This window comes from Dasypus novemcinctus, chromosome 27 (assembly GCF_030445035.2).
Source record: "Dasypus novemcinctus isolate mDasNov1 chromosome 27, mDasNov1.1.hap2, whole genome shotgun sequence".
Taxonomy (NCBI): Eukaryota; Metazoa; Chordata; class Mammalia; order Cingulata; family Dasypodidae; genus Dasypus; species Dasypus novemcinctus.
Window position 1 is genome coordinate 11799016 of NC_080699.1, and position 22043 is coordinate 11821058.

Sequence of the window (22043 nt, forward strand, 5' to 3'; positions counted from 1 at the left end):
TCCCCTCCATGACAAGCTCCCCGAAGGAGGCTGCCCTCAGCAGGAGAACGAGGCGTGCTCCCAAAGGTTGACCTCAAGACAAAGCGCAGGGGTTCCATGTAAACCCATCCCCCCACTCAGTCAGCACACAGAGCTCCAGCAACAAGAAAGAAAGAGCTAATTTTAAGCAAAGTCCCTTCAGTTAGCTGTGGAGTCCACAGAATGCTGGACAAGGCCCCAGAAATGCCAGCTGGCTGGTGGACAGGCCTGAAACAGACCCACTCTTGGCACACAGGACTTGCAAAATGAGCTAAGCAAACGCTTTTTAAAATGCAAAAGACAATTCCATATTGCATAAAACAGCACAGAAAGTAAAATGCCTCACTATAAAAAGAAAGAATAATGGGAAAGGAAGCTGGTAGTAACTAGCAGTACTAGCTAGTGTGCTCTTTGTAGCACTGAATCTTTTCATGGCTTATTGAACCATGATTGTAACCAAAGTTAACGTTTCTCAAGGAGAAAGTTAAAGAGTAACTTGGGAGAGTGATGAATCGGGCATGTTCGTAGTCTGCTGACATCCATCTAACACTCGGGAAAGAAATATGAAGTGTAAAGTGATGTCAACTCATCTGTCTTCACTTTCCGTGGCAACGGTCGACGTGGGCATTCTGTCAGGAATATTAAACTTAAAAATGAGCTACCATGAGAAACACTGTGCTGGTGAGACCAGGCAATATGCCTGAGAAGTGAGCAATCATTCTTGTAAATTGAGCACTTGCCAGCAAGGGAGCTATCTTTGAAAACAGATCAGAGTCAACCCATCAGTTTGTCTGACTTGTGTAACAGGAAAACTGATTGAGGGTCTCATTAGCAAGAAGCCAAAAGCTCTTTCTGAAGTCCTAGCACCTTAGAGCAATAGAACCTTCTCTCCATTCTAGTAACCCTCAAGGCTCAGGGGGAATGTTTCAGGCCCAGACTTAGTTGGTTTCCAAGAATTCTTAATAGTAAAACTTACATTTATTGAGAGCAGGTCATATGCCAGACACTGTAATAGAAGATTAGCATATATTTTTATGTTTAATCCTCACCCAACCTGTAAATAAGATATATTTCTTTCTCATTTTATAGAAGAGATAAGTGCAGCTCAGAAGAAACAGGTAACTTGCCAGGGATGCTCAGCTAGAAAAAGGTGGACTTGGGGTGGAAGCCGAGGTCCCTGCAGCTGCACAGCTCATGCTCCTGACAGCTCAGCCATGCTGTCCCCGGCCCACGGAGTTCCTCTTGGGACTGGCATGGGAAGGAAGCTGGACTTTTAACAACCCATCTGGTCAAAGCAGCTCTCCAAGGAACCAGCTTTGAGCAGAACAGGGGCTTCTCATGCACGCTCAGTCCCCATCCAGCTGCCCGCTGCAGGCCAGGCCCCAGGAAGTATGGAGGCAGGTGCTCGTGCCTTCTGGTTATCTCGGCACACGGTTCACCTTTCGAGGACCACAGTAGATCAATTTTTTCTGGCATCCCTTGTCTGTTTAGTGATTTAAAGGCGTCCATATTTTTGCTCCAGAATTACAAAATCACTTTTCACCCAGTCTCTTTCTCTAGGATTTGAGGAGAAAATTCCCACTTTCTTGTGCGAGTAAATGAGGTCAGTATGGGAAAAGCTCTTAGTAAATGGTGTAACACAGCGATTCACTAGGGAGATAGCCTCCATCTCATGTAAAGTTCGGGGTCCAAGTTTCGGAGGACTACCGTTAGGGAGTGACCCCTGTATGGTCTTACTTCCCGTTAGTGAACAGCCTGACGTGTACCCTTAACTGGCCCCAGATCACAGGATTGTGTGTGTGTATGAGGCAAGTAGCTACAGTTGGGTAAAAGTTTTCTTATCATTTTAATTTGTCAGCACCTCTGAATCATTTATCTCTTGTGGGGAAAGTCATGCACTCACAAGTCAGTTTTTAAATGCAAAATGTCAAGGTCTTGCCAACATCTGGGGACGTTCCAGAATATGTGCAGAACTGTGATTTTTCTGTTGTGGGAACTCATTAACAAAGAAAATTTCTCTTTCTTGGAGATTTGGCTTCTGAGATCTGTAGGGTGGCTCCATGTTAATGAAGTGCTGAACTGTGAAACCCATTTTCATGTCATATAATGTCATGTGGAAAGAAAAATTAACAAGAAGCAATTGACATTTTTTTAGTACCAGCAGGAATTGAGGAAAGGGCGGGTCTCAAAAGCATGCTTGTTTTTAAATTAAAATGTTCACAGAATTGTTAAATAAATATCAGCCAAGAATGGATTCACTTGGACAAATGAAAATCAAATCAACAAATTGCTGAACTGGCATATACTCATCATCTTGGCTTAAGCAAGAAGCAAGTCATATTGGTGAAAATTCTTTTGACCCATCTGTCCTGCTATTGTATTATATAGGCATCATTTGTGAATAATATCATACATGTTTCTGACATTTAAATGCTTACTTTAATATGTTCATAAATACTAACATGACAGCTAAAAAGCTTAAAGAGGCAAAAGAGACTTCAAAATACATTGTAACAAATAACGAAACCTGACTAGTGAGCAAATACATTTATTTTGTCAGAGAAGTAAGTTTAATCAACGGCATCAAGAAATTCAAGAAAGAAGTTTGGCAAGCATCAAACCAACACCCATTTAGGGAAACTGCATAATGACAAATTATGTGGACTTGATGTCATATAGACCTGAGCTTTGAATTCTGGCCCCATTGTAGTATAATCTTGTGCAATTTATTTAACCTTCTAAAATAGATCTTCATGTCTAAAGTGAGGATAATAATAGCGCCTACCTCTAAGTTTATTGTATGTGTTAACTTTAAGATTCATATTTTTTAAATCATTAAGTACAGTGTCTGTCACAGAGCAAGCACTCAAATCATAGCCATTACTGTTACTTAATGATCTGCAGGATGCATTTCCATTATCATTGGTCTAAATTTCCATTAAGACCCTACTGGAGTTTACTACTTTTTAAAGTATTTACCTAATTAGTTAATACATTCTATAGAAAGGTATTTGTTTCAATTCCAAATGAGAAAATAATATAAGGATTTAAAAATGAAAAAATACAAATTGAAATGTAACTTTTTAATGTGACAAATTGTTCTTTAATATTCATCTCTGATATAGTCAACATTTCAGAAGTGCCTAAAATTAAATTACCCAGTGGCTAGGTCATGTCAAACCAAGAACCGTTTCTAAATTACTTTAAAAACTCACTAGTCTTTTTTGTCTGTTTGCAAATATCCCCTACATGTTCCCTTTATTAATCTGTCTGTTCCCCTTACCATATAGCTTATAACTTTATTGATAAAATCATGCAAATTACTGTGTTGGGGCTGCCAGTCCATCTTACTATTAATAGAAAAGAGAATCAATATAAAATGATGTTCCAACTGTATCCATATTTCTTTTTGATCCACCCATTCAACGTCTTGGCTATTCACTATGATTATAAGTCATAAAGTTGCCAAATGTGTAATGGAGCAGCATCATTAGCAACACTAGGAAAACCGACTTATCATCAAGTAAATTTCCAGTTTTTCCATTTACTTTTTAAATTTGTTTTGTATCCTTCCTTATTTATTCCCTCATTGTTCCAAGAAGAAACTAGAGAAAACTCTTTGAAAATATGTTTTTAAATGTTTTTCTCTATTTTGCAGGTTGGTTACTGGAATGATATGGATAAATTAGTCTTGATTCAAGATGTACCCACTCTTGGCAATGACACAGCAGCTATTGAGAACAGGACAGTGGTTGTAACCACAATTATGGTAAGTTTTGGTCTTTGCTTTATGCTCTTCCGTTTTGTCCACAGGCAGTTTTAACTCTCCAACTGTGGTGAGCAGGGAGGGTAAAAGCTGCATCTTAACCTGTGTCGTGGGGCTTCTGATTCACAAATCTATTGAGGCTCTGAATAGGTTTATCCTGAGCTTTGAGGACATTCAATACTTTTATTTGTATTATCTTTTGTTGCTTTGTTGTTCTTAGAAAAATGCACAAGATGTTAAAAATTGAGACTGTCAAACTCTAGTTGGAAATGTATGAAATGCTAAGATCCCAAAAAATAAGAGCAAACATGAAAAAGATCAACAACCAATCACTTAAAAATATTCAGTAAAAAAACATATTATTACTGTTATGGTCTATTAAAACATCAATGTAATAGTAGTAGTGCTTAAGTTGATAATTTCCAGGTAGTTTAATCATCAGCTATTGATTTGTATGGTCTGTTTATAACAGTGGAAATATAAATGTGAAGATTTGAATGAGCATGTTTTATATAACTGAATGGTTTCAAAGTTAATTTAATTTTGTTTTATATTTATTTTTAATATGTAAAGGGTTTTTGCACCGATTATTCTTCTCATTAACCAGTGACAAATGTACAATATAATTTATTAGAATTCTACCAGGGATTAAGGAAAATACGATTGCTTCATTTGGCATATCATCTAAACTATAAAATACACTAAATTTTAAGGCTGCTTTTTCAAGGAGATTCTTATGAAATTACCTTTTAAATAATAGCATTTTTTAAATTTTTATTTTCTAAAATCAAATGTGCCCTTTAGAGTCAATGCTAGTCAAAGGAGATCAACAATCAGTGACCTTTTCTATCAAATTTACAATTATATATCCTCAGTTCACTGTCTCATTAGGCAGAATATATTTTTAATCATTTATGGAAGCACTTACTCTGAATGAAATGGAAATATTTTATGTAATCTAGTTCTTACTTATGTAATTTTAGTTCTGGGTTTTCAGTAAAGTTGGGTTATTTCCAAAATGACATTGAAATCAAAATATGGAAATGCCAGAAAGAAGCTCTCAGATGTTGCAGTTAGTTTTATCTCTGTTTCATCACCAGTTAGCAATTAATGTTCTCTGCCAAGGCTTGATTGGAAGATCATGATGTTAGGATGCAAAACCCTACAGCAGTTTGTGTGTAAGAGAGCAAAATGTATACCTTCTAAGTTAATTGTGTCATGTGCATGGGACTTGAAAAGCAATATGTAGATATTTCTTTTCCTATAAAAGACAGTAATGGAAAGTCATACTTCAGTACAGTCCTCCTCTTTTCAGCCTCTGATGAAGAATCCTATTTTAAGAAATTGATCAAGAAAGAAAAGAGTTCCACGCGGTTCGACCCTTCCTAACTAAGGCTCAAGTCTTGCTCTCCAATGTAGTAAATTTAAGCTTGTTTTTCATGTGGGATTCTGCTTGGATGACCAACTCTGGACTACCAGAAAAAAATATTTTTAAGAAGGTTCTGTGACTTTTCTGAGATACTAAAACAAAAGAAGAATTAATCTTCATCTTTCTCAAGAAAATAAATAGGGGTTGGGAAAAGAATCACTTTGTGATTCTGACATGTCAATTCCCATGTCTTGAAGTAGGTCTTTGTACATAAATGATGGAATTATATCACTCCTAATTCCAAGGCTAGATTTTTTTCTATTACTTTGTGTGCTTGTTTTCTGAACATACACAGTTGTTTTCTTTAAAGATTTTTTTTTTGCAATTCTGCCTGTTCTGTATGAAATGAAGTGGTTTAATGTGCATTATAGGTGTCATGTAGAGAATCTCATTTCCATCCCTGTTATTAAAGGGACTGGAGATATAACTCTTAAAACCAAAATGCTGAATTAAGTTTACAAGCATGACTGGTTTTCAGGAAGCATGCTATCAAAAAATAAGTAAAAATGATTGAAAAGCTCCAACTGTTTCTTATATACGTAAGGAATATTCTGTAAAGTACTTGTTGTTTGACAGTGATTGCATCTGCTATTGAAATAGTGCAATACTACTATCTGTCTTTTTGTATAGAAATGTAATAATACCTCTGGTATTTGCAGCTGCATAATCATTCAGTCTTTCAAAAAACATACCAATATCTTTTCCCTAAAAGTGTCCCTTCCATTTGCTTTTGCTGAAAATTGTAGCCAAGGACCTATGACATCTCTACCACTCTGTTCATTTTGAAAGATATTGGTACCTGCCTGTAATAATCCCCCAAATTCACTTGAAAAGCTCCCAACACCCGTGGAGCTGTTAGACATTGTAATATGTGCAAGATAGAGAGACACAGAAGAAGGCTGTCTCAGCACTGGGACCCACTCGTTTTGGTGAAAACTAATATGGTGTTGCTGTTCTTCTGTTTGTCTTTCCTTTGTGAATATTGTTATTTATATGTTGACACACTGTAATGATATGTGCTATGATTAAATAAAATTGATTGAGAAATTCACTTATTCATTCATAAACAATTATTGAGCGTCTGCTATGTACTAGAGATGGTAGTAAGCCCTGGGGATGTATTAGTGAGCAGAAGAGACAAAAACTCCTACATTCAATGGAACTTATATTCCATTGAGAGAAAGCAAAATACATTAAAAAATCATTTTTAACTAAAATATGGCTTTAGCCTTTTATGCTATAGAAAATTTAATTTTTATAACATACTGTTTATCTATAATGTAATCTTCATTTTAATGATGATTTTTTTCTACCTGAATATATCCTAACTATGATTTAACTAAATCTAAATAAAAAATAAAATCCAACAATATCATCACATGAAAATCATAATTTCAAAGGTGAAAGGTCCAAAGTTTGGGATTCATATGCTCATTATTTTTGATCTTTAAGTCTTAGTGGCTAAAAATTGTTGTAAAATCTGTAAGACACAAGACTTTGACCATATTGATTTAACTTACTGCATTCAAAATGATAATTTCTGTAAACAATCAAAGAAAGCCACAGCCATGCCATGTGTTTGGATAAGTGTAGCATTTTGGGCAAAGTCGGTGGACAGTTGACCTTGTGGAAAGAAAGGGAAGTATTTTCCTCTGTAACCTCACTGCTTTCTTTGGGCAGCTGCTGGACTCACTAGAAAGACAGAGATAATATGGTTGCATTTTAGTGAAATCTTTTTTCCCCAAGAGCTTTATTATTGAAGTTAAATGATGCTTATGGTTTATTACTCATACAAAGAAGGCATCTCTTGCCATCTTATGAACATAATAATCTTTTAGAAAAAAAATGTACCTAAATTCACATTTATTCACTACAACTTCAGAATTATGTCACAAATCTAAAAGTAATTTTATTTCCTACACTTAATATTTCCAGAGGTTACTTTTTGTACTTTTTAGATGTTTGATATTTTATCTTCTCCATGTAGAATTTTGTACTTGTTGTCTATATATGTGCATATAAAAAATACACCATTTATGTGTTTACACATCTACGTATATATGTGAATATGTGTGTTTTAGACATGCATATATATTGGAAAAATACTGACAGTTATTTTATACCTTATACTAAGTATGAATTCATACATATGCATATACAGTCACATAACCCTCCCTCAGGAATTTATAACTCAATTTTTAAATAAATTATTTTGAATAAACTTAAAATGGTTCAGCCATAAAATTTACTTTTTTTTTGAATTGGCTAATAACACTTTAATTTCTAGTTTTAAAAATTTTACCCATGAGCTAAACAATTTACATCCATTAGGATTCTTTTGAGAAAGGCAGATACCTGCATAACAAGTAACTTTGGTTAATACTACTGATTTTATTATTTTAACTATTCTCCATAGTAATTGTAGTGATTATACTTGTGCTGTTTAGAAAATTTCGAAACCTCTACTTGTATCTTGTTTCAACAGTTTCGTTTTTGCTAAATACAAATAATCTCAAATAAATTATTCTTTGGTGGGACATTTCTACTTAACCAGTTAAAATCATTTTAATTCATTTATACAAACATTTAAATAAGTCCTAATATATCAGCTTTCGACAGTGTTTTCTTTCCTGAAATCACAGAACAGATGTAGACCACCCCATTATGTAAATTGTCTCAATAAATAAACTCATAATCACTAAGAAGTAATGCATTTCAGAATAACTTCTAAGGAAGTATTGTCCTGCAGAACACACTGGTTGGTAATAGAGATGGAAAATTACACTCTTTAACACAGAAATAAGAGGTTATTATATTTCAGTCCTCTGATCCTTCTGTTTTTATTCTCAACTGAATACCGAATTCTCATAGGTCTTTGCAAAGATGCCCCACAAATCTCCCTTGATGATTTGCTAGAATTCGTTTTTCATTACATTGAAATAAAATATATACTTTTCCCATAGTAATCCCAAAACTTTGTATTAAATCTCACCAAATCTCCAGTGCTTGAAGAGCTACTTAGTGACAAATTTTCAGATTGGAGGTAGGGCAAGGAGTGAGATTGGGAGAGTGTTGGGGATGTGCTACTTACTCAAATTTGGCATGAAAGAAAAGCAAAATGAGACCCAAAGAAATTGGGTAGAAATGAGTAACCATGAAGGCCTCTCTGTTCAAGAAAAGCCTAGCCTTTCTCTGCCTTCATTATTCCTACCCCCTGAGTGTGGTCATCATATTTCTCTTATGCTACATGCACTAGTCCTCCTGAATCTTAATAAGTTTTAACTTTTAGACTTTGCAGAAAGTCTAGCCAAATTCCTAATCGAATACCTTCAGTGTGAAAGTTTCTCTAATCCTTTTTTATTGGCGGTGGGGGATGGGGGTGTTGGGAAGTTGGGGGAAGGCGGCAGGAAAATGAAAATCTGATGGGCCCTTGTTGTCCAAAAAGAAAACTGAAAAAAAAAAATGAGGAGCACTAAATAAAACTTTTACTCACATAACCATATTCCTGTTTCAGAGCAGATGACCCAGCACTTCTTAATATTTCCTTTCCTTTTGAAGAGCTTATAGACCAGAAAATCTTTATATTTTTTTAATGCTTTCTATGTGTCAGAGACCATGAGAATAGATTTTATCTATATTATTCACTCAAGACTTCATATAAAGAATTTCAGTCACTAAAAATACAGAAATGCATGTCTTTAATCTTGTCCCATCTTTGTAAATAATATGAAATCTCAAATAATTGCACAGATTTTGAAAGAAGTAGTTTTAAAATTTTCCAGATATTTCAAAATATAGGTTCAAATCCCAGCTCTGTCACTTGCTAGTTCTATAAAATTGAACAATTTGCTTAACCTCTCAACTTTAATTTTTTCTTTCTGCAAAAGGGGAAATCTCTACCTCAAGATATCACCATTAGAAGTAAATGAAAGGGTACAGGTAAAAAACTTAGCATTGTACCTGACACAGAGTAAGCACTAAATAAGAGTTATTCTTATTTTTCACTAATATATTTTATTATTCTCCCCCTTCCTTCTTACTCCTTTTCCCTTATTAAAAAGAATTTCAGGGATTTTAATCACAAGTGAACAGGAGTATATTTTATTTATTTTTGTATTACCAGCTCCTAACAAAGTGTCTGGCACACAGTGGATGTTTAATAAATGTTTGTTGATTAAATAATAAAAATGCATCTTTTAATGAATCAAATTGTTCACTATATAATATAGAAATAATTTAGCAAATTAGATGATAATGCTGGCTAGAGAAACTTCCACACACAAGCTTATACAGTAAATATATAGGGCTAAGTTTTCAAATATTCCAGACACTTTAGAACTGACCTTCAAACTTAATACCAAATGGAAGCCTGAACATTACCCCTTTTGAAAAAAATTTAATCTTGTTTTACTAATAATTATACATGCTACTGTGCAGCCATTTCAGTTTGAATGTTAAGCATCTTACAAGTATATGACTCCTGATTTTTTCTACATATTCTTCCAAATTCTAATCAGGCTACTGTAAAAAGAGAAAGAGGAAATTGAAGGATTTTATTTATTTATTTTATGGCATATCTTAGAAATTAACAAGGCATGGCAACAAACCATGAATTTTCATGACCGAATTTACCATTTGTAAGACCCTTCATATTTTGCAGAATGTATTAAGTAAACTAATAAATAAATTTCATTTATCGAAAGACAATTTTATAGATGGAGAAAGTTACTTTATCCAAGTCTAGTGTTAGAATAGCCATCAAATTCAAAGAGGTGGGAGACTTCTGGGTCCCTCGACCATTTCAATGTAAGACAAGATTTAAGAAAATAATAGACCAATCCTGGACAATTGCCACTGTAGAGTTATTTAATTAGGACATCCCTATGAGAAAATCATGTGTCATGTAATTAACTGTGCTTATCAAGTTTTTAAAAGATGTGTCTACATTTATTAATACCTCAAAAAAGTTCAGGATTAAATTAGCATTTTCTGCCATGTAATGCAAAGTAATCCAGAGTTCCAAAAACAAGTTCAACTTCCCCAATTAGGAATTTGCTAGAGAAAAAGAAAAGATGCTTATGAGAGATTACTAAATGAGTGTTACAGTACAATTATATCAAATATAAGACACTGATCTCAACGTGGCTGTGGCCAGTGATAGTCACTCCTGGTCTACAAATGACAAGAAAAACTGAGGCTTGGCCAAGAGTTCTCTACATATTGCATATGCACCAGATCTCTCTACAGTTGGTGGCTCTCGGTGCCATTTATAAAATCAATTGTGTTTTTTTGCTGACATGTCTCTAGAAATGGTTTGTGTGTATGTTTGTGTGCATGAGTGGTTAACTGAAAAACATTCAGTTATTATTAGCCACCAGTAAACTTTCATTTTTAAAGGACTTTCATGATAATTCAACATATTTTCTCTCTGTTACTTAGAAAACTAAGTGGCAACACCACTTAAAGTGAAGCTCAACACAACACAGCTTCCATTAAGGATGTATTTTATAAGAGAATTAAAATCCATGAAGCACAAACCCTATGTAAGGCCAAAATATCAGACAACATTAGGAAAGCAATTTTAGTGCAAATAAGCAACTATACAAGTTTTTAAACTATTAATTCATTTCTTCTTTGAACAATTGGGTAGCAAGTGCCTGCTCTGAAAAAGGCAGCTTGAAAAACACCAGAGGTCCAAGAAAACCGAGCTCATCCTTTTCCTAAAAGAGGTCACCTTCTAATGTGGCTAAGTGAGATGCAAAATATGGAGATCTTGAATGAACCTTTTATTATATGAAGCTGAAACTAATAAGTAGTGTTTTACTCCATGAGATATTTTAGAAATAAGAATTTTACTTCCAGAGATATTTTTCTATCATATTCACACATATATAATAATTACACAGTAGAAAGTTATTTTAATGATTTCACTTTTAGACTCCAAGGTAAAGCAATTTAATATATTTTAATCATATTTTTGTATTCATCTGTTTTATTATTGATTTCTAGCCACCCAAGATCCGTATGTATAGTGATACTAAATATAATCTTTTTGTCAATTGCTGAAACTAAAAGTTACATAGAGGTTTCATGTTGTATGTTTGATAATTTCTCCTTTACAGTTCTATTTTCTCATTATAGGAATCCCCATATGTTATGTACAAGAAAAATCATGAAATGTTTGAAGGAAATGACAAGTATGAAGGATACTGTGTAGATTTGGCATCTGAAATTGCAAAACATATTGGTATCAAGTATAAAATTGCCATTGTCCCTGATGGAAAATATGGAGCAAGGGATGCAGACACAAAAATCTGGAATGGGATGGTAGGAGAACTTGTTTATGGGGTAAGCAAATCAATTTATTGAAGAATTTACTTACATAAATTTAAAATTTCTTTTCACTTGGGCACATATCAATATTAAAAAGTATTGTTATAAACTATTATGTGTTTTGTAATTTGCAGCTAAGTTCAAAGAGACATATACAAGTGTTCAATGTTTCTTTATTTTATTAGTATTATAATTCTCAAATAATGAGAGAAACCAACACTTGATAATTTCAAAATCAAGAAAGATAAAAAATTAAGAATACAGCTAACTTCAGAATCTCCTTGGTGACTGTTCTCTTTAGCTTGATGCTGTTATGTCAAAGATAGGTTATTTAGAGAACACAAAACAAATTTGTTAGTAATCTGTTGTTTGACCATTGTAGGCACAGATTTCCTTCAGCAGTTTACAGTGGACATCATTTTAGCTAATTTAGAGTCCTTTTACTTTTTAAATTACTTATTTGTAATTACTTATACATATCTTGTAAGTAATTGATGACACAATCACTACATGGAGACTACTTTAGCATCTATAAAATAGTCACCAATAATGTGAGATACTTGCAGTTCGTCTGAATACAGTAAATTTAAACTTTGTACAAGGCCATCCTTTTAACTTACATAAAAGCAGAACATAAAACCTAGAATTTATTCCAGAACAGCCTTCCATGGAAGCATGGAATGCCCTTTTCTCGAGCGCACTAGCTACTGAGCGTCCACATTCACAGCCGAAGGCAAATACCCTGGACACACGGGCTCTCCTGCCTGGGGCAGAGCAGCTCAGGCCCTTCTGCCAGGCCCCCAGCGCCGGAACCAACTGGCAGTTCACGCGCTTAGCGATGGCAAGCAGGTAGATGTCCCATCCTGGGGGTTTTTCAGAAGCCCAGAAACCAGACCTACAGCTCGCAGTAAGCACTATTCATTGAGCAAACACTACAAGGAACACACCCTTGAAGTGGATTCTGAAATCTCCTTTAAGCTGAGCCTGCTGAATTCAGATTCCGCAGACTTCGCCTTCAGAGCATGCTCTGTGCGATTCATCCTCACAAGGCCCTGTGGAATGAAGAACGGAACGGAGAGGCGTCCTTTCTCAGAAGAGAAGAGAGGCAGAAAGATGTGGAACATAACCGAAGTGCAGAGGGACTCGCTTTCCCAGCAGAGCGGCGGTTCAGCCGCCGCCGCCTGCCTCCTGCGTGCCCCAAGCCGGGAACGCTCAGTGTAGACGGAGCTGAAACCTCACGGGAGCAGGAAACCGCTTGATGCTAGAAAGCAATTGGATACTTTTATATCCACGAGAAACAACTGCTGACTGGTTCGGGGGCCCAAAACGGAAAGAAAAATGCATTTTTTGAAAAGCAAAAAGTATTTTACCACAGGTTCACGGTCGGTTTCATATTGCACGTTCCTGTCTAAAGTTCCAAGAGAAGTGATTCCTAAAGCACTTGTTCCTGCTAATATCTTAACCTTTGGATAGAGTGAGCAAATTTCACTCCTGGAAAACATCTGAGTTGTTAGGATTACTGTAATTCATTTCCTTCATACAGTGCTAGTATTTCACCTTTAAAAAGAAAGTCACATTTGGATTACTAATTATTTATGGACGGTGTCAGTTAATCTGAGTTACTTCCTAAGGCACCTCCTCCAGGTACCCCTGGGTGCCCAGCTCACAACCTTTGCCAACTTTCTGCCTGTGTTTAATTGGGGGAAATGTTTCCAAAAAATTTAAAAAGTGAGGAGAGAGAAGCATAATTAACAATAAATCAAAGCATAATTAACAATAAATCAAAAACAATAAAACAATAACAATGCACATTTCACAGCAACAGAAAGTCCCAACATCGCACAATTCTGAGAGAAAAAAGAGAGCACAGTGGTTAGTGCTCGGTCTTCCACCAGCCTGCGAGGGGGGAAAGAGCCCAATTCCTGTCACTTGAGTTATCCACCCTTACCCCAGAAATCTTATCCCTTGTCTCCTAAACTTTCCACTGACTTGGTACTTTACGTTCTGCTATCTACAAAACCTGTCCTTGCGCACGGACTTTCTCTTTCTTTTTCACTGGTAACAGATGCGTTAGTGCTCAGAGCCCAGGGCCCTAAGTAAACTCCACCCGGTCCCTTCTCCTCAAGAAAGCCTGTTAGAGTACCTAACTCTGAGCCCATTAATTTTTTCTTATTTTTTGGTGAACTTTTATTTTTCGCACTTGTGTGATTAAAGAGTGCCTGGGAGACAAGGCCTCCCCACACGGCGTCCTGCGGCCACCCAGGCGCCCAGGTCTCCTCAGGACCGCCGAGGGGCCGCCGCGCCGCCCCGCCTGCGGGGGCTTCTGTTTTAAGGGCTGGGGCACGTGGCCCTGAGCCCGGTGCGCATGCGTGCAGCCCGGTGCGCAAGCGCGCAGCCCGCCGCGCGCCTCAGAGCCGCTGCAGGCCCACCTCCTGCCGGGCTCCCACGCGGGTGTGTTGCCGTCGCATTGTAGGGTCCGCGTGGTAAGACACACACCGCGGCCCGTCTCCATGGACAGTGTCCACAGGGCCCGTACGCTGGCCTTGGCCCCCTCACGGCGCCGTGACCCTCAGCAGCCGGTGCCTACCTGCTACCGCGTCCAGTTTGTACCTGCTGGGAGTCCATTTCCCTTACTTTTTTTTCCTCTTAAGACCTTTTTCCTCCTTAGTGGTAATTTGTGTAAATGACATATTACAGGAGATAAAACAAGCTTTTATGTGTAAGATGTCATTTCTATCAGTGAAAAGACACCTTGTTCACGATTCCTGTTGGGACAGCTGAACGACTTGTAGTTACAAATAATTAGTAACACTTCATCACACAATATACCAGATAAATTATAGAGGGCTATAAGCACTAGAATCAAATACATAACCTTGATATGAAGATTTTTTTAAGCATGAAACCAAATGCTGAAAATGTGAAAAGATAATTTTATATGCCTACATAAAAATTTAAAACATGTGAATGGAATAAAATACTGTGAACTAAGTTGTAAAAACAAAACAATTGGGAAGCGGCTGTGGCTCAATCAGTTGGGCTCCCGTCTACCATATGGGAGGCCCTGAACCCAGGGCCTCCTTGTGAAGGCAGGCTGGCCTGCGCCCATGGAGAGCTGGCGCAGCAAGATGACGCAACCAAGGGAGTCAAGCAGACACACAAGAACGCGCAGTGAAAGGACACAGAGCAGACAGCAAGCAAGCAGCAAGGGGGAGAAATAAATTTAAAAATATTTATATATAATTTTAAAAACAATTGAGGAATACCGAATATGTTTGCAACAAATGGGGGGAAAGTTAGCATGTTTAATGTGTTTAAAAATACTTACAAATTAGTAAGTCAACGATTAATACCCATCTGGAAAAATAGGGGCAGATTATGGTAGGCAATATATAAAAGAAGCAAAAGGATTACTTAAATTAAAAAGTAATTAGTTGTAAAACATAATTCAAATTAATGCAATGAGATCTAATTTTCCATATTGCAAATTAGTGAAGATGAAGAACAGTAAGATTAACATGATGATGTGCCCAGAGACTGGGGCTGCAGGTACTTTCACTTAGTACTCCTGACAGCAGGAAGCGGAGTGCTCTTTCTGGAGAAAACTTAGGCAAAATGTATCCTGAGCATTTAAAAAGTTGTTACTGTTTAATACAGCAACACCGTTTCTAAAACTGTATCTCAAATTATTAAGTTGCACATAAGGATATAGCTTCAAAGCTATTCTTAGCAGCACTAATTTAAATTGTTTAAAACTAGGCACAACCTAAATATCCCCCAAAGTAAATAATCAGTTGAGAAAATTTTGACATTTTTATATAATGAACAATTTCAACCATTAAAACTTATTTTTAATACATTTATGTTGAAATGGCAAAATGTTGATTAGATTATTTTAAGGAGAGGAATCATAGAAATCTCATTTTAAGAAAAGAATAAGTATTTTTTATAGAACAATAGCCTAGAAAAAAATCAAGAGTAGTTACATTATAGGAATACGGATAACATTTCCTTTGTGCTGGTACGAATATCACTTGTGTTGTAGCCAAGTATATAGATAATAACAATGAGGGGAAGTGCACTCTCCCAATAATGATTCTGGCTTGAATAGGGCTGGCGTTTATGAGGGGAGCTAAGTTGACTCCCACTTGATGTCACATACAGTCAATTCTCAATCACTCAATGGATATAGCATGGCAGCCAGTGTGCTCCCCACCCCCTGGCAAAAACTTCCAGCTGCCATTGTAGCCATCCAGGAGCCTGAGAGTTTTTAGGAGTGAACGTGAATGGTTGGCCGCTCTGTAAGAACATGTATGTCTGTGTATGTTTCTGATTCCATTTTGATATCAAATAGTTTCCTTTTTAAATAAATCATTTTCAGCCACTTTATTTGTGGGCCATGGGACAGTCCAGAGAGCTTTTTCACCACACTGTATTTCATTTGATTTTAGAAGTGGCATGATTTAATGGACAAAGCACAGGCTCCAATCTCAGAGGTACCATAGTGTGGAAAACTCAACCCTCTGAACCTCAGTTTCATCATCTATAAGACAGTAATATGAGATTGCCATGAGGCTTAAATGACAGGCAATTTAAAATATCTAGATTGGCATCAGGCACATAATCTCTCAATCAAGGCTCACTATTATTTTACTGATGTCTTTGTAGATAATCACAGAAACACCATGAGGTAAATAGGAAAGAAAGTTCTTCATTTTAGGGATCTGAAAACAGGTTCAGAGAATATTGCTCCAAATCTCACAGCTGTGAAAATGGAAGCTAGTGACTTATGATCACAATATCTGAGAATTGAATCTATTATTTTCCAAAATATTTTTTAAAACTGCAAATAGGAAAATCAAAGTGTGTGAATAGCCAGAAATAAATGCCAATTTCCAGATTTTTGTGTGTGCACTGAATTGGAAAATGTTATCCAACAATGGGTTTTCTTTTATCAAACAAACCCAGATATTATGATGGGTTTTCTCATAATTGGAAAGGGGAAAAAAGAGAGGACTGTTTGAAATTTGCAATTCATAATATTAAGGGATGACCATGTAATGAATTAGTGGCAACATTCCAAACAAGACAGAAAAGGCTGCAACCCAGCAGCATTCCTGACCAAGAAATTCAGAAAGTCAGCAATATGGAAGGATTCTCATCTCTTCCTCTATATTCTCCCAGATCCTTAAAGACTAACACAGTTTTTCTAGTTCAAGTTATTTTTGCGTATGTCTATTCTTTCGCTGTTCCTTTTCCCTTTATCTAATTACTAGCACCAATAAAAACATTTAGTGCAATTTAAATAATATCTTTTATTACGAAAACAAATCTACTGATTTATCACAGGACTTGTTCATTATCAGGACGCAAAAAAAAAAAAAAAAAAAAAAAACAAATAAGCAGAAAAACCCAGAATGAATGCCCAACCGGTTAGTTTTGAATGGCTAAATCCAGGATGAATTCTTCATGAAATCCATTAACCTATGTGCTTTCATGTGTCTTTTCTCTTATAGAAAGCAGAGATTGCTATTGCCCCTCTGACAATCACTTTGGTTCGAGAGGAGGTCATTGACTTCTCTAAGCCCTTCATGAGTTTGGGCATTTCTATCATGATCAAAAAGCCTCAGAAATCTAAACCAGGAGTGTTTTCCTTCTTGGACCCTCTGGCCTATGAGATCTGGATGTGCATAGTCTTTGCCTACATTGGCGTCAGCGTGGTCTTGTTCCTGGTTAGTAGGTTTAGTCCATATGAATGGCACACAGAAGAGCCAGAGGATGGGAAGGAAGGACCGAGCGACCAGCCGCCCAATGAGTTTGGCATCTTTAACAGCCTCTGGTTTTCCCTGGGTGCTTTTATGCAGCAAGGATGTGACATTTCACCCAGGTCAGTTCACAACTCTTAAGTTCTTCACCAGTTCCCCAGTAATTCTAAGCATTGTCCAGAGCATCTCACTATGTGTCCTTTTCCTGGAGAGCATTGTTTGAAATAGAGAGAAAATTGCAACTCCAAAATTAACCTAAATATATTCATAAAAAATTTCTTCCAACAGATAAGTGACTTATGTAGCCCATCAGAGCTCTCAAAGTCATTTACTAATCGCATTTCATTCAGTAGTTTGACAAATGGAAACTAAAATCTAAATTTTAAGGACAGGAGTTCATTTGCATTTCACCTCTTTTTCAAAAGCAAACATTTTTCTTATTGTTACTTTTGCTTAATCGATGTTGAACTTGATTTTCATAATTTGTAGCTTAAGAGAGATTACTGCCATGGAGTTGCTAAATCCTGAGTCGATTTAGTAGGTGCCAGATATGCTTCGTTTTATATAACAACCCATAAACAAGCTAAGCAGTAGGTAAAAGTCCAACAAGTGAAATACTATGTTAATTTTCTAGAGATATATTTTTCAATATCTGTGGGGCTGTGGCCCCCTTCATCTGGATGCCATCAAGAAATTACTCAGTTACATTTGCTAAAAAGGCAGCCAATCCTCTGTTGCAAGACAAAAATACCAAATTTCTCCCATAGAAAAAGATAGAAGAGACAAAGTATTTAATTAATGTTGCTATATTAATATCACAGATATATGGATTTCTTTTTGAGAAAATTATGCTTCTCAAAAAGAGATACTTAGGCCACAGTGAAGTTTGTGTTCCTTAAGATCCAGGGAAACTATGTGTTTAAATTCCAATAACTGAAGAATCTAAATCAATAACTGTTGATTAACAAAATGAGAAAAACCAAAGCAAATCAAATAATTACTTTGGAAAACCAGGAGTAAGCAATGTCAAGTTAGAACCAATAGATGCCCCTTGTAGCATATAGTTAAAGTTAAGAAGGGAGCTTTGTAAAGTTGGAAATGCCATGGGATTTATGAAATGATTCTTCGAATTTCAAAAAGAATGTTTAAAAACAGTTTGACAAGGAAATTTAAATAGTCGAGGGTCCCAGTGAGGGAGATCAATTATGAAAATGCCCTGCATTTTCTATTCAGCCCATTCTCACTTTTCCCCTGACCTCATACCCCCACACATCCATGATAGGCAGGGAAAGGGTGAAAAGAAAAATTTTATACCACTCAGGAAAGACGCTTTATGACATGGCGCATTCTCCACTCAGATCAGAAACGGTTTATGAAATAAAAATCCTCCACTCTGGTCACTTTGAGACAAGTCCTAGACCCTCTTTGGTGGATGCCTCATCCAGGCTGGCAGAGCTGCCTGGAGGTAAAAACAATCTCTTCTTAATCTCAGAAAGGTGTCTATCAATCTGTATCAAATTTAAGACACTTCCCTTGGTTAAAATGAATTTTTATTTTATGTACCACTAAGAAAGAAACAATGCTGCCAACCATGGTACCGCGTTTTCTTATCACACCAACTGGAGGCTTCCTCACAATTTTAGAGACTCTAGTATATGAGGGGGGAGGGTACCAAGGAATGTAAGTAAGTATCCTTCTACTGTACCAGGTGGAAAGGTCTTAAGTTTCCACATTTCGGTCAAAAAATAAAGAAAAAGAAAAACGCGTCCATATTTTCAGTGGCATCTATACATTAAATATAGCAGAAAACACATCAGATTGTACAGAACTGCAGTGATACTTAGAATTGTTATTTTTAAATGCAAATAGTGACTTGATGGTTTTTCTTTTCTTTCTCTGTGTCGATTAGAGAAAGGAAAATGTGCATTATCTTATCCATGTTTAGATCCCTCTCAGGTCGAATTGTTGGAGGTGTGTGGTGGTTCTTTACTCTCATCATTATATCATCTTACACTGCTAATCTCGCTGCTTTTCTGACGGTCGAGCGAATGGTCTCCCCCATAGAGAGTGCGGAAGACCTGGCCAAACAAACAGAAATTGCCTATGGAACACTGGACTCAGGGTCAACCAAAGAGTTCTTCAGAGTAAGTTAAGGGATTAAGTAACAAGGGAATGTTCATAATTTTGAAATTCAGGCAATTTTACATAGTGTGGGCTCTGGCTATTGCAGGTTTTATGAACACGATGTTAACTGCTAGGTTTAATGCTAATACGTCTACATGGATTTTGTAATCACCTTAATTTGCAAAAGTTAATGGATTTATTCACATTGCAAAAGGGACCCACCCAAAGGACTGGTAACAAGGAAAAGGTAAACAGGGCAACTTTATAACATAATTTATCCAAAATAGTCCAGTATTGGTTATGCTATGTTGGTTGATATTGGAACTGGTACGATGGATTTGTATATGCTTTGGGGATAAGAGCATACAAATGAAACAAGGCATTATTTCAGGGGGAAAAAAAGAATGCATTTGGCTTGCAGCATTTGAAACCCAAAACCTTAATTGCAGGTTATATACCAGTGGATTTTAAAGCAACACCGGTGCCTTCTCACAAGAGAATGGCAGCAAAAGCTATAAGGTCTGAGTGCCTCTAGAAGACATCTATTGTTTTTATTTAGTGCTTTCTCTGCTTTCGCATAAAATCATTCAAACTGATTAATCACATTGTATATGAATTTGATCCCTTCGACTTGCCATCAGAATGGCAGGATTTTTTGTTCAGTTGCTTGTTCCATTAAGGGGATGAATTTCTTGACCAGTGAACCCTCTTCCTCCTCTGATTCTACTTAAATCAAGGGATACTTAGTAATGTCTAATCAGAGAGAAGGATTCATTTGGTGACTTCAGAAACAAGAAATAGTCAAATATTTAGGTAATAATGAAGACCTTTCATATTTAATTCTAATTGCTTAGAGATTAGAATATATAATATTATAAAAGACAGGATATATTTCACTCTTTCCTAAGCTTTTATGTTAAAGTAATAATAGTACTATAAACAAGTTCATGCCTTTATCCGGTACTTGAGAGATAAAATTTTAATTTTAAATGCATATACTTATAATTTTCTTGGTCACCTTGGAATTAAGAACAACAAAATGTGCTACTCCTTAAGTCAGTCTTAACTTTAATGTACCTGAAGTTCACTCTGATATTTATCTTTTTTAAAGTTTGATTATAGTGTCCTAACATATGATAAAAATTTACACATTACAAAAAAACTCAGTCCCATCCCTAAGCATTGTTTAAAAAAGAAACAAGACAATGAACCAAGTATTTGTCAACAACATAGAGTATTAGTAGACATAATTTAAAATTTGTAAATTAATGTTAAAAGTATTTGTAAATTTTTCCAGATCTGTAAATAATGGTCATGACAAGAGATTTCATTAATCATATACTACAAATTAATTTAATTAACCTGAATTTTTTTTAACTTACGGAGCACATCCCAGTCTCTAAACTTTAATAACAGAAATATGTGACCTTAATGCATTTGAACATGATTTCAGGCGTAGATTGCTAGAAAATCTTTGTTTGTAACTGCTTCAGTCCAAGGCTAAGTAGGTAAAATTTATTAATTTTTCCTAGAAGCCATTTTGCATATACATCAAAATGAAATACAAGTTTGCACTATTGCTTATATTTTACTGAAAAGTGATGACTGATTTCATTTAAATAAAGAAAATATCTGCTGACAGATCATTCTTCCTGGAGTGATAAAGAGAAAGATAAATGTCACATTGATTCCCTGACAAATTCCAAAAATAACTCACTATAAAACTCAGTAGCATCAAGGACACTGAAAATGTTTATTTCTAATCTTCATATAGAGTTAAAAAAAAGAGCCTGCTTAAATTTTAAAAACTGGTGAATAAGATAGAATATATTAATAAGAAATACAGGAATGAGGAAAATTGCCTCCTAGATTTTAAAAAGCCTTCCATACAAGCTGTTCAATGCCAATAGCCATTTCCTTTCTCTCCCGTCTGACATCAGTTTTTAAATTGGAAGGTTTTTATAAGTATAGATATTTATTGTGGCACAGCCATCTGAACCCTAATCGTACAAGAAAACCATTTTCTCTGGTAGCACACTTTCAGGAATTCATAATTTCAGGTTCTCTGATAAAAATCCCATTCATTCCCTGCCCTGTGTTTTCCCTTCTCTCCCACAGATGATGACCTGGTTTAAATCAACCGTTTGTCTGATGGGTTGAGGAAATGGAACTCAAAGGGTATTTTTATACTTGTCAAAAATGTTTTCTCGTAGGAACACAGTAATGGTGCATCTATCAGCTCCACTAAACTGCCTCAGGCAGTGACCTATACTCAATGCTTCAAAAAATGTCACTATTATAACCAACTGGAAAAAGAATTAGACCATAGGGGGAAATTACATCTGAATTCACTTGTTGCCTGGTACTTTCCCCATTATGAATCTTGATATGTTTCATGTTCTGTGTTCCTTGATAAGTATAAAAATAGAAATATTAAAGACAGTTTGTACTTGTTGCTTAATGACAGCCTAGCTGTTTAAGTACTTTTACATTTTTATACACTTGATTTGAACACACTGGTTTACATTTCAGTGCAGATTGTATCCTGTAACTCCTTCAGTCTTTGGTGAAATCATGAATGCATAAATGAGGAGGATTACTATCTTGG

The 22043-nt window shown here is 36.0% G+C and overlaps 1 protein-coding gene across 9 annotated transcripts in view; it reads left to right on the top strand.

The window, feature by feature from the left end:
• The window catches only part of GRIA4 (glutamate ionotropic receptor AMPA type subunit 4), a 386269-nt gene that overhangs the window by 320378 nt on the left and 43848 nt on the right, over positions 1-22043 (top strand). For all 9 annotated transcript variants that reach the window (XR_011647617.1, XM_004453286.3, XM_004453287.3 and 6 more), the window contains 4 exons: positions 3677-3787; positions 11355-11561; positions 17063-17433; positions 19257-19455. Coding sequence is in view for 8 of the 9 variants with exons in the window: in XM_004453286.3 (XP_004453343.1) it covers positions 3677-3787; positions 11355-11561; positions 17063-17433; positions 19257-19455 (888 nt within the window). In the remaining variant the exon portion in view is untranslated. The remainder of the gene's footprint in view (positions 1-3676; positions 3788-11354; positions 11562-17062; positions 17434-19256; positions 19456-22043) is intronic.